A 17151-nucleotide genomic window follows, 5' to 3' on the forward strand; every position below is an offset into this window, starting at 1 on the left:
ACACAATTCAAAAGCCCCATTGGATTATGTCCATAGAGACCTATGGGGGCCTTCATAGTCTGAAACTATAGGTGGAGGCAGATACTTCATGAGTATAATCGATGACTACTCAAGGAAATTATGGATTTATGTGTTGAAGGATAAAACTCAAGCTTTTGATAAATTCAAGGAATGATGCAAAGAAGTGGAAGTTGAGAAAGGTACTAACCTGAAATGCTTTAGAACAGACAATGACCTTGAGTTCTGTCTGAAAAATTTCAAGAGTTTTGCAGAGACAAGGGTATAAAGAGACATGCATAGAAAGTAACATAGAAACATGAAATGTTCATGTTTTTGTGAGACGGAGAGAGTATGTCATAAGGGTTGTGCACGGACGTTAAAAATGAATAATTTATTATAAAATAAGAGAGAAAAAGTAACTCGTTTTGAAGATATATTTGTGAGATACAATTACATTAGGTCTAAATAACGAATTAAGTGAGAATATTTGTTATGTGTTGACTTTTTATTTTAGAAAGTGACCTATTAAAATGAGACGTACAAATAAGAAAATATGACCTATTAAATTGAACCTATTGAATTGTGACGGATGAACTATAAATTTGTTTTACATTGGTATTGAGAAAGTGGACTTGAACTTGAACTTTCCTTCCTTAGCTCATACCCTGTGTTGGCTCGATTAAACTGATTTTTGTATAGCACTCTACACAATGGTGTAATTGTGGTTGATTTTGGACTTCCATTCGAACTTAATCATTTGAATAAATACTACTCCTATAATAAGCTGTTAGTTGTCGTAGTATCCAAATTGCAACTTCTTTTCTCCGAAAATTCTTAAAGAAAAATTCCAAAATCTCCAACATATCTTCAGCTAAATTGCATTTCCTCAATCAGTCTAGTGTCGGTAGAAGTAGATGGATGGTGTGCAAATGATGTACATCCACAAATAATTCAAGCTACCCAATAAATCTTATAGAAGTAACGACAACCTTCATTTAATTCAGAGTGTGCTCTATTTCAAAAAATCCAAGAACAATTAAGTCATATGATCATCCTTGAATGACCAACACTACCACCTCCACTCCACCTACATTTTCAAAACTCAAGATTCCTAGCCTGAAAACTTCTCTGCAGATGCTCCATTAGCGTGATCGCTCCACTTGAATAGCAGCTACCTCTACCCTCCGATGACCCTGTGCCAATGCACAACGACGGTGTGATCGCACCAGAACTCATCACCTCCATTTCCAGCAGCATCGCGCTGCGCCACTCCTCAATATACGCAGCAGCATGATCCGGATTCAACCCTGATAAACATGCATTTTTACCTCATGGTGTGTCATTTTTGATGTTTAGTTATGAGGATTTTGTGTGTTTGTTGATTTATTTGAGCTTATATTGGTTTTTGGTCAAGAACTTGTCACCTGCTTGTGTTTGAACGTATTTTTCAGAAATAAAGAAGCAGAATTTGGAAGATTTGACTGAAATAGAAGTTGTAGTTCGTCTCGATAGGAGTTCGTGAGCGCAAACGGTTCGTAAATCGGAGTTCGGACGAGGGAGAACGAGCCAAAACAAAATCACTGCGCAAGGCCGCGCGAGGTCGCGCGGCCGCGCGACCCAGCCGCGCGACGAAGACAGACCTGCTGGACAGCGCGCGCGGGCTCGGCGCGCGGGCGCGCGACCCGGCCGCGCGAGACGCCGTTTTTCCGCCCAAAATTCGTTTTTTTAGTGATTTTGGGTATTTTTGAGAGCTACAAGACCTAGGGCATATAAATACTCTCCAAGAACTTATTCTCTGCACCTTTTATCATCTTATATCATTTTTTCTGATTTTTCCTGAGAGCTGTGAGACACGGAGCAAGAGCAAGACTGAAGATCATCGACTTCTCTACGGTTTTTCATTTGTTTTATTGAAGATTGTATTCTAGTTCATATGTCTATGTGTGGCTAGAATCCCTTTTCCCAGGGTTTAGGGAGTAAACATGATTCGAATTTCTGACTGTTGATTTAATTAATTGAGATTTCTATTCCTTTTTATGTTCTTGTTATAATTGCTTGCTTTATTGCTTGATCACCAATTTAGCATAATCATAGGTTTTAATTTGAGATCGGGAGATGATAATTATTACCTGAACTAAGAACATAGAACACATTTATTTTAATTCTAAAGGGAATTAATAATTGTGAGGGCTTTAATCCTAGGAACTTTTAGGAGTTACATGTTAGAAGTGTGATCCAGGGATGGTAGCCTTGCATGTAATCAACGATTTGTATGCCACGGGAGTGGGTATGAATTAACTTTGAGATTGCCTTAGGAATTATCTCATTAATTGAATCAAACGTGTTAGTTAGGAGAATCTGTTGAAACCTTTGCCTTGGGAAACTCTCTTTCTTCTGTTACTTCGCATTTTCACAGCTTGATTTCTTTTTAGTGTTTCTTTATTTCAATTTAAATTTGTTTTCCAAAATCAAACCTTTAAAATTCGTTTTTCCAGATAGAGTAAAGTAATTAAGGATAGGCATTGATAACCATCAGTCCCTGTGGATTCGACCTTGTTTGCCACTATATACAATTGCACCCGTACACTTGCGGCGTGTTAATAAAATAGCGAATAAGTTTTGGCGCCGTTGCCGGGGACTGATTTTTATCAGTACAATCTGTTGATTGTTCGAGACTAATCTGGATTTTTTTTCTGTTTATTTAAATTCTGTTCTTTATTTTTCCTGTGGTCCTGATTTTTTGTTCTGAAGTTTGCTAGGTAGTTCTATGGCTACCGTAGAAGAAGTTCGTGCTCTCAAGGAGCAACTGCAGCGTTTGATTGAGGCGCAGGAAAACCGCGAGGTTCAGAAGCAGCCTCCGATCAATGAGGCGTTCACTCCGCAGTATCAGTACTACGAGCCTCCAAGAGTCAACGCGAATAATTTCGAGCTTAAGACTGGTTTGATCACGATGGTGCAGCAAAACCAGTATGGAGGCAAAGCTGTGGAAGATCCCAATGCGCATCTGGCGCAATTCCTGGAGTTGTGCAGCACTGTTAAGATGAATGGAGTCCCTGATGACATTATACGACTTCGCCTTTTCCCATTCTCACTCAGGGATAAGGCAAAGTCGTGGTATCAAACTCTACAGCTGGGAGCCAATCCAGTATGGGGGGATCTGGCAGATCTTTTCCTGCGGAAGTTCCATCCTCCCGGGCTCACATTGAAGTTAAAGATGGAGATTCTCCAATTCCAACAGTTCGATAGAGAGACACTAGCAGAGACATGGGAGAGATACCAAGAGAAGTTGAGGAAGTGCCCGTCCCATGGCTTCGATAAGGGGACTCTGGTGGTCATGTTCTATAACGCTTGTGGGGAGCGCACCAGGATGTTCATGGATACAGCTGCAGGGGGCTCATTGCTCAAGAAGGGGAGTTCTGAAGCCATGGAGATCATTGAAAGCATGGCCACCACGAGCTATCAATGGCCATCCGAGAGAGTTCACTTGAAGAAAGTTGCTGCTACCTCCAGTTCAGATCCCGTGGCATTGATTTTGACTCAGCTGGCAGAGATGAACTCGAAAATCAATGCTATGACTGTTGGCAATTCTGAGCCAGTTGTAGAGATCCCGACAGGCGTAGAAGACGTCAACTACATCAATGGCAGAAACTATGGGAACTTTCAGCATGGGCAACAGGGTGGATACAATAGTGGACAGCAGTTTCATCATGGAAGGCGTCCACATCCCAATTTGGTTTATGGGAATCCCAACAATGCAATTCAACCTCCACCAGGCTTCTCTGTTACGAATGGAATCATTAATGAAGAGAAGAAGCCAAATATAGAGGAGCTGATGATGAAGTTCATCTCCAAGGTAGATGAGAGGATGGAAAAGCTAGAGTCCAATGCCGTTGCTGTGGGGACTCAAATGAAGATGTTCGAGACCCAATTGGGTCAAATATCCACCGCCGTCAACAAACTCCAACAGTTGGGTAACCTCTTAAACAATGCCAAAGTGAACCCAAAGGAGCAGTGCATGGCCATTGGGTTAAATAGTGAAGGCACGTCAGATTGCAGCCATGGATCTCGTGAAATGGAGAGACCAGAGCTATCGTGGAGAGTCTGGGAGGAAGGTCGACGACTTCCACCTCATCTGCGTCCTCCTGGGTGGATGCCGTTTCCCCAGCGTCACTTTAAGATGGTTGATCTGCCGAGCGGGACTACACAGGAAGGGGCTATGACGGAAAAAGAGGAGAGCGCACGGCTGATGGAGGAAAAAGCTGAGGAGGTCGCTGTTGAGGTTTCTGGCAGAAAGAAGGATGAAAAGCAAAAAAGCTACTTCGCCAGCAACTGTGGCCATTCCTCTCCCCAAGCGCCATAAGAAAGAGAGGGTGAAGGAGCAGTTCTCCAAGTTCTTAGAGATCTTCAGGAAAGTTCACATTAATATTCCATTGGTGGAAGCACTGCAGGAGATGCCGCAGTATGTTAGATTCCTGAAGGACATTATCTCGAGGAAGAGGAGGCTGGGAGAGTTTGAGACGGTGAATCTCAATGAAGAATGCAGCGCAATCTTGCAGAGGAAGTTGCCGGCGAAGGTCAAAGATCCGGGCAACTTCACACTTTCCTGTATTATTGGAGGCCAGCATTTCGGAAGGTCACTCTGCGACCTGGGGGCGAGCATAAATCTTATGCCTCTATCTGTTTTTCAGCAGCTGGAAATTGGAGAGTTGAAGCCGACATCAATGAGGCTGCAGATGGCGGACAGGTCGGTCACCTACCCTCGTGGAATTGTGGAGAACGTACTCGTGAAGGTGGGGGATTTTATTTTCCCTGCAGATTTTGTGGTTCTAGACATTGAGGATGAGAACAAAATTTCGCTGATTTTGGGGCGCCTGTTCCTTGCAACGGGAAGAGCTTTGATTGATGTGGAGAAAGGAGAGCTCACACTGCGAGTTCACGATGAAAGCCAAACCTTCCATGTCTATGAACCATGCCGCATCCACAAAGATGAAGCGCCAAAGAAAGAAAAAGATCCGGGCAAGGTAAGTGTTGATGTTTTTAATACATTTGAGGCGGATCCTTTTTCTTGGTAGGACCCAGGTGATCGGAAGTTTCAAGGAGGAGTGTTGGTTGAGAAGCATGAAGCAGGGAGCAGCTGGTCGCAGCACTGCTTGCATCAGCCACCTTGAAGAGGTTGTTATTCTGTCGAGCTAACGACATTAAAAATAGCGCTTATTGGGAGGCAACCCAATTTCTGGTTAGTTTGTTCATTTTCGTTTGTTTGTTTGTTTGTTTTCGTGCCCCACAAATCCTTTGCAAACTTATTCTCCTTGGTGGTGAATAAGTTTGGGGGGATGTGTCTTTGTGGGTGCACTTTTTGCTTTGGTTGTTTTTGTTTGTGTCGTCATTGAGTTTTCTTAGTCTTGCTTTGGTGGTTTCTTTGTGATGTTACCTTGTTGATGATGCGAGTTATGTAGAGTCTTGTTGGATAACTGGCTTATGATGATTTCTGTTTAAAACTTGTGAAAGTGCATGCGTTTGTGTCGATATTGTTGTGATTGAGCATGATTGATGAATGATAAGCATGGTCTCTTTTGATGTTGCAATCAATGAAATAAGCTGTGAGATTTGAGCCTTGACTGTCACCATGTTTACAGTCTTATTTCTTATTCTTGAGTGATTGTTCGAGCATGCATGTGTCTCACTAGAACTTGTCTTGGTTTCTCCCTCGAGGTCACATAGTGTGCTTAATAACTTTGAGATGATAGAAGGCCATCTTTGCTAGCCTATTTATCTCATATTTGTCCTATATCTTTATATGATCCTAGTTCACCCCCTTTGAGCCTTAGTTTTCTATATTCTTTGATTTAGCTATGGGTGGGACCTTGGAAATTGTTAATATGGAATAGTTGGTTTGTGGAGATGAATGATCATGAGTTATGTTTTGTGGTTTCAAATTGAAAATCCTAGTACCCTACAAGTTGTTGAAAAAAAAAAAAGAATGGTGGAGAAAAGAAAAAAAGAAAAGAAAAGAGAACAAAAGAATTGAAAAAAATGGGTACATAGGATGCATTAGAGAGACATAATGTTATGAGAAATAATTGTTGAGTTGTGATGGTTTTCGTATTGAAAATTTTGATTTTGCGGAAGGTGGAGGATAGAATTGAGTAAGAATGCTATAAGGTTGGTGATTATGCTACATTGAGAGTATCTATTAGTCACTTAGCCAAATATATTCTACCCTACCAAAGAGCCTACATTACAACCCTCAATAAAGACCTTTTTGATCATAGTTATAGGAGCACACATTTAGTGGTGGAGAGGTGAGACGATTGACAAGCTTATGGATGAGTACTTGTTTAGCTTGAACTGAGCGTATACACGTCCTTTTTTATTGATACACTTGAGAGTTGAGAGTTCTTATTTTCTTTATCCTTTTGGTGAGGATTGCAATTCATTGAGACCATAATTTGAATTTGTCATGAGTGTGATATCTTGATGATTGGAGATACAAATGCATGTTGGTAATTTTGTTGACAAATCTGAAGCCACAATGTTATCCACTTTTCTCTACGCTCTTGTTGATTCATTCTTGGTTCATCTTTGTTTTGTCCGAGGACGGACAATAGTTCAAGTTTGGGGGGTTGATAAACATGCATTTTTACCTCATGGTGTGTCATTTTTGATGTTTAGTTATGAGGATTTTGTGTGTTTGTTGATTTATTTGAGCTTATATTGGTTTTTGGTCAAGAACTTGTCACTTGCTTGTGTTTGAACGTATTTTTCAGAAATAAAGAAGCAGAATTTGGAAGATTTGGCTGAAATAGAAGTTGTAGTTCGTCTCGATAGGAGTTCGTGACCGCAAACGGTTCGTAAATCAGAGTTCGGACGAGGGAGAACGAGCCAAAACAAAATCACTGCGCAAGGCCGCGCGGTCCAGGCGCGCGGCCGCGCGACAAAGACAGACCTGCTGGACAGCGCGCGCGGGCTCGGAGCGCGGGCGCGCGACCCGGCCGCGCGAGACGCCGTTTTTCCGCCCAAAATTCGTTTTTTTAGTGATTTTGGGTATTTTTGAGAGCTACAAGACCTAGGGCATATAAATACTCCCCAAGAACTTATTCTCTGCACCTTTTATCATCTTATATCATTTTTTCTGATTTTTCCTGAGAGCTGTGAGACACGGAGCAAGAGCAAGACTGAAGATCATCGACTTCTCTACGGTTTTTCATTTGTTTTATTGAAGATTGTATTCTAGTTCATATGTCTATGTGTGGCTAGAATCCCTTTTCCCAGGGTTTAGGGAGTAAACATGATTCGAAATTCTGACTGTTGATTTAATTAATTGAGATTTCTATTCCTTTTTATGTTCTTGTTATAATTGCTTGCTTTATTGCTTGATCACCAATTTAGCATAATCATAGGTTTTAATTTGAGATCGGGAGATGATAATTATTACCTGAACTAAGAACATAGAACACATTTATTTTAATTCTAAAGGGAATTAATAATTGTGAGGGCTTTAATCCTAGGAACTTTTAGGAGTTACATGTTAGAAGTGTGATCCAGGGATGGTAGCCTTGCATGTAATCAACGATTTGTATGCCACGGGAGTGGGTATGAATTAACTTTGAGATTGCCTTAGGAATTATCTCATTAATTGAATCAAACGTGTTAGTTAGGAGAATCTGTTGAAACCTTTGCCTTGGGAAACTCTCTTTCTTCTGTTACTTCGCATTTTCACAGCTTGATTTCTTTTTAGTGTTTCTTTATTTCAATTTCAATTTGTTTTCCAAAATCAAACCTTTAAAATTCGTTTTTCCAGATAGAGTAAAGTAATTAAGGATAGGCATTGATAACCATCAGTCCCTGTGGATTCGACTTTGTTTGCCACTATATACAATTGCACCCGTACACTTGCGGCGTGTTAATAAAATAGCGAACAAACCCCGCAGGCAGATCGCGATCCACTAGAAAATTGAGCATCTCTTCACTCCTTCCCAAGAGTAGAGCAGCCTCACGCACGCTCCTCTCCCTCTCCTTAATCGCTTTGAGGCAACACTTCTTGTCTATCACCCACCCTAAATTGCTGAGGCACGCCGCCAAAATGTCTCCAATCATTCTACTTAACCGAACAAACAGCTCCTCATCCGCCACCGCGTTCTCCTCATCACAGCCGTCCAAAATCATGCTGCTGATCCTGTACATTGAGTTCGCGGCGATGATCTCGGGCTTCCAGTTCTCAGGGTTGAACATGGGGCAATCAGGCACGTCTGTTTTCAAAGCAGACGCGATTTTTTCACTTTCACGCGCTAGCTTCTGCAGCGCGTGTTGGGAGTTAGGACTGCTACAAGAGATCTCAACGAGGTCGATTTCTTGCCATTTCCGGAATAGCTCGACTCTCAACCAGAAATCAGCAGCTTTCCTTATGTTCTTCCACTCATCGTTCGCGTAGAAGCTCTCTACCACAAACTTAACGAAGAAGAGACCGTCTCTTACATCCTCCACCAGCTGATCGACCTTGCTTTTCTCGACGTGAGGGAGCGCGGCCGCAATTCTTGTGAGAGTAACCACAGCGAGAGACCAGCAGTTCTTCGGCTCCTTTCCGTGGATGCTTGCAACTCCAAGGCTGTCGAATTCAGCTACGCCTTTGAAGCTTGAATCGCGCAAGAAATTAATCAAGCTACAAGGCTTCTGCCTTCTAGAAGCTTCTAGAACTTTATCGACCTGTTTTGGAATGCTCTGCAGCATGTAGTCAGGCAAATCCGCATCCCCCTCAAGGCGCAGAGAATGAGGCCTCACGTTTTGCAGGAAGTCGCGGCCTACTTGTCTCGCACTTAAATCCACATAAGAACTCAAAATCATTTGGATAATGTCGATGACGGCGCCCGCTATGCAGCATGAGATTGTTGGAAATCCTTGACATCATCTAATGATACGCAGCGGAAATAACAGTCAAGGAAAAGATCTAGATTTACAATTGATTCATGTGTAGAGATTACAAACACACAACAGTTAGAATAACTTACTTGTTGTGTAGCAAACAATCCTGTAGCAATTCTTCTAGCAATCCTGCAGTTGAATCCACTACTATGATATCCACGCATATTGCAGATTCGATGCAGGAACAATTCCCGATGCACAATTCAATCTTCGAAAGCTAGGAAATCTCCGATTGAATTCTATAGTGCTCTAAGTGTTTTCTCTCTTGTGATTTTACGTATCTCACGTGTGTTCATCTCTCATACAAAAGAAATATATTCCTATTCTTATAGGAATAAGACACGCCTGTAAACCCTAGGTTAAACAGGCCGGGCTTTTCTTTTGTCTCCAATTAATTAATCCAATAGTCAAACTATTTGCTAATTAATTAAAGCTTATTAGAATATATCAAATATATCCTAATCTAGTCCATATATCTTTCAATCTCCCACTTGGACTAGCATTAGATTAAACACCAAGCACTATCTTTGCACCCTTGAGCGAATCAACAATACACACAAAGTGTGACCCAATAGGCCTCCATTATCGTCGATAATCAAATTAAAGTCTACATAAAACTCCTAGACTGCGTTGTGTAGCGAACTCGATATATGAAGAACGTTTACATGGATTCTGTAAACAAAACCTTTATGCGAAGATATAGTAACATCCTTTCATTCACGAACCACTCGATAGAGCCTAGAATTTGCCATTGTGTCTTTCTAATAGCTCTATCAATTTATCTCATCTTTATTAAATGACCCATATCGATCATGTTCAACCTTTTAAAGTTCGAACATATCAACTGCACTGACCAGTGACTTAATGGTCAAGTAATATAGAGAAACTGAGTGTTCTTCTCGAAATATTGATCGAGAAATGAATCTCATCTTGGCACAACTACCACCTTCCCTTATATCCCGATATACCCAACACAAGCCGTATCTACCCCTTTGGTTGGAGTGCAAGCATTGTACTTGGTCAAAGTATACCATTCAATAAGTAAGATAAGCATTGCCCTCAAGTCAAAGGACTGTCACAATCTCCACACACCAATAATCATAGACACCAAAACAAATGATATATTGGTAGGGTATGCCAATACTCTCTAAAGTATCCATGCATCTATCACGAGTATCTAATATCTCATAGTCGTGAGAACAACTACATTCTCTAAGAATGTGATACAGATCGCATGCCAACTTATAACATATCATCAATATCCCAATCTTGATGATCCTTAGTTGGGGCTCTTTAAGAGTTATACTCTATTGCTAACTTCCCACTAAATTAGCAACAGTATTAACTCAAGGGAACATTTAATTGAATGAGAACAAATAATCAAAGTAATCAATCAAATAAATGCATAATGCCATTAGTGACATCAAATGTCATAAATGTGATCAAGTAATAAGTCTCAACACAGATTATTTCTAGACATATTACTTTTACTCCCACTGACTAAAGCCAGTCTCAATGATATCCAATGCCCAAACACTCAAAGTGCTTGTTATGATTCATAATGCATAACAACTTGGTCAAAAGGATTAGCTATGTCCTCTTATGTGGGAACTTGCTCTAACATAATCTCTTATTTCTAATATCTCTTAAAATCTGCCAACGATGCTAAGCACACAAACTATACCTTGTGTAGTGAAAATCATGACATTCATGACCATCCTATTGCCTTAGCGTTAGGATCATCTTTTGTGCGTTAAATCTCATTGTCATTAGAAGGACAATCATTCCTTGACAAAATGATGCCATATTCCATTGGTAGATGTCCTTTCGGACTTCTTCATCGAGTATCGCCTTAACATCTTGTTTATGTAAGTGGATTTTGATAGTCTAACAGTCTATTAGCTCAAACTCAATAGATCTGGATCCCAAGGATAGAATAGGCTTTACTCAAATCCTTCACCACGAAGGAAATTAACAACTAGTCTTTCATGGATTGCATCATGAGTACAATAATTTTCATTTTCAATATGTCATACATAAATGATGATGAAAATTGTGTTCTCATTCTTGTGTTTCCTATAAACACAATACTTTATTTGCTTTTGACCAAAATCAAACGATTTGATTTCTTTGTCAAAACATTTGTGTTCCATATTCTAGAAGCTTGTTTTAGTTCATAACAAGAAGTAAAATCTCAATGGACTTTACTTTTGCAATTGACGAAAAGATCATAATTCATGCTCTCGCACTGACTATAATCTTTTGCCACTAACCTAGCCTTGCAGGTTTGCACATTGTCATTAACATCAAATGGATATTACCCCAGATGATGACTCAGTTAAGGTCTAACCAATCCATTTCAAATTTTATGGCTTCTTGCCACTTCTAAGAATATATGACCATCATGGAACCTATGACTATCATAGTTTCGCATAAGTTCTAAGATCATAACCAATTTTAAATTCTTTCACGTATTGATCTTAGACCAATAGATTAATTCTTCGACTGGTTTATGTTCTCTAGAACTTATACGACGTTGCATTTGTGCAGGCTCTTTGTTATTCTGAACTTGAGAAAGTTGATTCGCTATATCATGATGAAGAATCTTCGACATCCAAGTCATATCTCCCCCCGTATTGAAGAATCTTGCATTTCTGCATAATCTTCAATACTGCTCTTATTGGATGTAGATGACGCTCTAAGTAGTGCATCAGTACCAATGAGATCATATAAAGCTCCCACTAAAATCTTGTTTAGACTATCTAACAAATTTTCTTCCTCAAAGTTGACTTTGTGGCTCTCAAATCTTGTCAAGATCTAAGTCATAACGATCTTGTTCTCTATAGACCAAGTCTTTTCAAGAAACATCGCAATCCTAAAACTGAGAACTTATATTTTCCAAGAAAATAGTAGTATTCTCGTGTTTTCTTCAGATATCCCACAAAGTAACACTTCTCACTTTTGATTCCAACTAATCAGTGAGCATTTTCTCTACATATGTAGTGTAACCCAAGGTTCACACATGTGTAAACTATGCTTCTTTCAATACCACATTCATATGATATTTACTCAACTAATTCAAGTGGAACTTGGTTCAGAATATAAACAAGGCATGGTCCCAAATATACACCAGAAGTTTTGAAAAGGTCATTATGGATCGAACTATATCTAATGAAGTTCGATTTCTCCTTTTGGATGTCAAACTCAAATGAGGTATCCCTAGAGGAGTCCATTGTGGATGGATTCCATATGACTTCAAGCAATCGACGAACACATGGCTTAAATATTTCTTTCTCGATCTAATCTTAGAGATTAAATACTTCTCCAAGTTATTTCTTGACTTCTAACTTAAACTCCATAGATTTCTCAAAGTTTCTGATTTGTGTTTCATAAGATACACATTTCCATACCTTAAGAAATCGTTTGTGAAAGTTGTGAAGTACGAAAATCCACTTTGTGCTTGAGTTGGAAACGGTCCACATATCACTATGTGAATCAACTCAAGTACTTCTTTAGCTTGTATTCTTTTCCTAGAAGGTGGCTCGTTGGTCATTTTAACCTTGAGATGTGATTTCACAAGCACTTTAAGACTTTACGTCAAAAGGTGTGAGATAGTCTAACTTTCTCAATCTTGTTATTCATTTCTCATTAAGTGACCAAGCCTACATGCCAAAGTTAAGTCGGACTATTCGCATTGCTTGTGATAGTTTATTTTACACACTGAGGATATTTTGTTCGCATTGAGCAAATATAAAGTATTCTCAAGTGAAATATTTTCATCTCCATTAAGCAAAGTAGAATAAATTCTATAAGCAAAATGGAAAGAAAAACTTCAATGTCTAACACGAGAATGGAAATTATATTCCTCGTAATTCCAAGAACAAAATAACATGTCTACAAACCCAAAGACAAATCAAATCCATAAGACCTTATGCATTTAGCAGCAATTATTGCTCAAAACAAATGAGCAAGTCAGATTTCTTTGGTCTCACTCTCTTGTTTTTAGTTAGACAATACACATTTTAACAAATGTGTGAACTATAACTCGTATCTAATACCCAGGAGTATGAGTTGTTACATGTTCACCTCAATGAAAAATATACCAAATTTTGCTATCAAAACATCCAATGTTTTGAACATCAAGCAGTATCTCTTCCAGTGTCATTTTCTTGACAAAAAATATTTCATCTTTGGGTATGTAACACCCCGTACTTTTCCTATGATGTGAGATAGTGTCTTAACACTATTGAGAGAACTGAGATGTCGAGATGCGAGATTATTATTTTTTATGACCAAGATAAGACAGTTTGTCTTTTAAATAGAGATACGAGTGACTAAACCAAGGATAGAGTTAGAATGATGAGATTCGAGAAATGAGCTGAGATAGAGATGCTGATTGAATTGAGTTGAGATTTTATTTCCGATTATCGGGAATAGATTTAACAGATACTGAGTTATCAGAGTTTGATTGACCTATTAAAGAGAATAGGTATAATGAGTCTGACCTAGAGTCGAGGAAGAAAGAGTGAGAACCTTGATGAAAAGAGTCGGTCCGAGAGATGTCTAGTTTGTTTGCTTTGCCGACTGCTTTAATGTGACATTATGTGAAATTACGTGACTGATCGATTATGTGATTTTCGTGATGTGTGTCACTGTGACCGAGTTATTATGATTTTTATTCGAGACCTTAGCATTTGGAATTTTGATTGAGTTTCCAAAGCAAGTATGGTTTATTTTTATCGAGAAATCGAATGACGCCGGTTTATGAAAATTTTTCCGGGCATAATATTTTTAAATTATTTTTCCTACGAAGAGGAATATTATAATTGAGTGAGTGCACTAATAATAGTGCTATGATCATTATTTTGGTCACATGAATAATTATACTATGGTATTTTATTAATGAGTGACTTTACCATAGTTTTGTGATTTTTATTTAATCACCCTTCTCACACTTTATTTTAATCTCCCATACCATATGTTATATGTCTCAATTTTGCTAAGTATGGAATTGAGAGAGTAGAGATTGAGAGTATAGAGGATGAGAGAGTAGAGATGAGAGTGTAGAGATTAGAGAGAGATTAGAGAGAGAGAGAGAAAAGATTAGAGATAGAGGAGCATTAATTATCAAATATTGCATAAGATATGCAAGATCAAATTCAATCTTGCAAAAGCCAAATCTCTCTCTCCCTCACTAAATTTTCGGCCACCCCTCTCTCCCTCACTACAATTTTCGCCCAACACACATACATACACTCATCTTCTTCACCTCACACTTCCACCATTTTCCTCCATTAGAGCAAACCTTCGAAGCTTTCAACAATACTACCAAACACCTCACATCACTCTAAAACTTTCCATAAACACTATCTATCCTCAATTGATCAAGAGAATCCTTGAAGAAGAAGCTCCAAAGTAGAGTGAGAAAGTGAGAATTTTTGGTAAGAACTTGGGTAAGTAACCATGTTTTCCCTAAGATCTTGTTTGAAAGATGTTGTGTGAGTGTATTCTTGAAAGATGAGCAAGAAAATCACCCCTTCCTTTTCTTTTCCAAATTTTCGAAAAAAGGGTCTTTACCCCTTTCAAAATTTTTCTTTTTCTTTTCTTGTTTGGGGGTGAAAAATGAGAGTTATGTGATGTGTATTGATGTTTGATATATGTTGTGAAATATGTGTCATGAGATGTGAAACTTTGATGGAAGTTAGTTTACCCCAAAAATGGTAACTTTTGAGTTAATGAGTTAAATGATGAATTGATGATATAAATGAGTCTATGAGGTGTAGATGATGATGATTGATGGATTAATTTAAGTATATGATGTCAATTGGAGTTTTTGATGTGGGTTAGTTTATTAAAATTAGGGATATGTGTATATATGCCCCTATTTGTGAATTGATGGTTTTGATGTGAGATTAATTGGTTAAAAATGAAAGATTTATGAGTAGATTAAAGATTGGTATGTGTTTGTAAAAATTTCAAAGAGTTAGTTAGTAAAAATTAGGACTTTTTAGTCTATGTGTTATTTAAGTGTTTTTGCTTGGGATATATGTTTTTAAGCATGATAGTAGTGTCTTTGTATTTTTGATTAAGTCTATTGTAGGCTAAATAAAATTTTGGCTAAGTTTAGTTTGTATGAGTTTTGAGTTTTTATATGATGTGAGTTTGTGCTTTATAAAATGAGGTTTATTTGCTCTATGATCATTATGAGAATTTTATCCATGTTTTGCTAAGAGTTTTATGTTGATACATGGATTTTCATAAAAATGTAATAAATATAGTTTTTATGATAAAAAGAGAGTAAATATGAGAATAATGAGTTATATGATGTAAATGATCATATTTGAGTATTTGAGAAATTTCGAGCATGAAATTGAGAAGGAATTTGTTAGATATGTTCGTTGAAGTGTTTTCTATGAGATTTGAGTTGATGATGAAAGAAAAGAGTCGAGATTGTATATTACGAGTATTTTGATGTTTTCGAATGTTTTTAAGTGCTTTAAGTGCTTAAAATGAGTTTTGATGAGTTTGCATGGTTTAAATGTTGAGTTGAGCATGTTTGCTTGTGTGTATGTTTCGGAGTCGTTTTTCACGACCCACTGACCTACTGTTTTCGAGGGGTTCTTGATACCCAAACGCCCTGAAACTTTTATGGTAGGTATATTTGAGAGTCTTGAGCACACCGGTAAAATGTCAAGTCATTTGGACTTCGTTTGCTATTTTTATAAAATGTAAAACTAAAACTGCTACATTCTGCCGAATTGTTCGGTGAGTAGCCAATAGAGTCGTCGTTTCCAGTAGCTTTCCTTAGCATTCTGGAACCCAAATTTTTATGGTTGAGACCTGAGTGTCCTAGATATGTACCCACAAAATTTCAGACCGTTTTGACAACGTTTACTATTTTTCAAAAATCAAACTTTTCGGTTGCTAAAAACTGCCGAATATGGTAGACTGTAGTAAAACAGTCATATCTCCTAAAATACTTGGAGTTTTTGATCCTATTTTTTTTTAAATGAAACTAGACTCGAAGAGGTTTCTTTTGGTATGAGTTACGACCCCAGGAGAGTTCTGTACAGAGTCTGGTTAGGTTTTAAAGTTGAGTCAGTGCAGAGTAAAGCTTGTTTTCGACTTGTCTATGTGTGTTTTTAATATGCTTAAGTGTTTATACTTGTTTATGTGCTTGTTTGCTATAAGTTTGAGTCGAGTTGAGAGTTAAGTCGAAAATTGGACGTGTGAATCCTTAGAAGCCAAGTATACCTAGGGATTGAGTTTTAACGGGTAAATAGATGTTGAGTGAGAAGTTAGAGTAAAGAAGGAATTGGATTTAGAATTTGAGTTTCTGACTAAGGTTTGTTTTATCACATGAACCTTCGATGACGATGACGATGTGATGATGACATATGAAGGCCCGAGCGAGACGAAGAAGTAAGTTGCCTGATTTCTTTCCAGAATAAGCGAAGGACTTCAGGTGGGCAATATTTTGAGTATACAAATATTATCCGAGCTTTCTAAAATGATTTAATGATATAATGATGTTATGAGATTAACAAATGTTTTGAGATAAATGATATTTGAGAACTGTTTGACTTGCCAATTTTTGATGTTGAGCTTGTGTGTTACCCTCTACTGATGAGACGAATTCGGTCCTGCCACAAGCGGGATTTTGTGCACAGAGGTGACTGTGAGCCGTCTTCGGGTCGGCCGGTCACGGTACTTGAGAGGGAGGCCTACTTCTCAGTACCTTAATTATGATGATGAGTTGTAGATGCGGTACATACATGACGTATACTTTGTCTGCAGACACTTATTTATGATGTTGATTATGAAAACTGCATGCACAGATTCTTTTAAATGCTAATTTATTTCTGTGTGTTGCTGAGATGTGGCAAGTTTCAAACCTATAGCTCTAAGAGCATCTTTCTTGTTTTTTTCGGCATTTGCCCACTGAGTATTATGTACTCACGCCCTGCATGTATTTCTAAATGTGCAGGCTAAGCTGGGAGTGAGATTGGACTGGTGCTGATGGGGGAGAGTTTCAAATGATGTAAATTAAATTACTATTTTGCCTCTATGATAATAGAGTCTTGATGTTTGAATTACTTAGTTTCTTTTGGGATCAAGCAATACACTCACGGTTATGTGTCTTCATACATATAATCGGTTCGCCTTTTGCTGCGATACTCTGCAAATTATGCTTTCTTGTGAAAAATGAACTATACGCGTTTTGTTTTTGTT

At 38.4% G+C, this 17151-nt stretch overlaps 1 protein-coding gene and 1 long non-coding RNA gene across 2 annotated transcripts; one reads left to right on the forward strand and one right to left on the reverse strand.

The window, feature by feature from the left end:
- Window positions 1-1095: 1095 nt before the first annotated feature.
- LOC131023296 (uncharacterized) lies at window positions 1096-8841 on the reverse strand. Its single transcript, XM_057952843.1, has 2 exons — window positions 7971-8841; window positions 1096-1307 (listed from the first exon to the last, which is right to left on the reverse strand). The coding sequence occupies exons 1-2, from the start codon at window positions 8839-8841 to the stop codon at window positions 1096-1098; spliced, it is 1083 nt and encodes a 360-aa protein (XP_057808826.1).
- Window positions 8842-16253: 7412 nt separating this feature from the next.
- LOC131019928 (uncharacterized) lies at window positions 16254-17151 on the forward strand. The gene is made up of 2 exons (XR_009100550.1): window positions 16254-16384; window positions 16907-17151. It is a non-coding gene; the product is annotated as an uncharacterized LOC131019928 (long non-coding RNA).

The sequence above is a fragment of the Salvia miltiorrhiza genome, chromosome 4 (assembly GCF_028751815.1).
Source record: "Salvia miltiorrhiza cultivar Shanhuang (shh) chromosome 4, IMPLAD_Smil_shh, whole genome shotgun sequence".
Lineage (NCBI taxonomy): Eukaryota > Viridiplantae > Streptophyta > Magnoliopsida > Lamiales > Lamiaceae > Salvia > Salvia miltiorrhiza.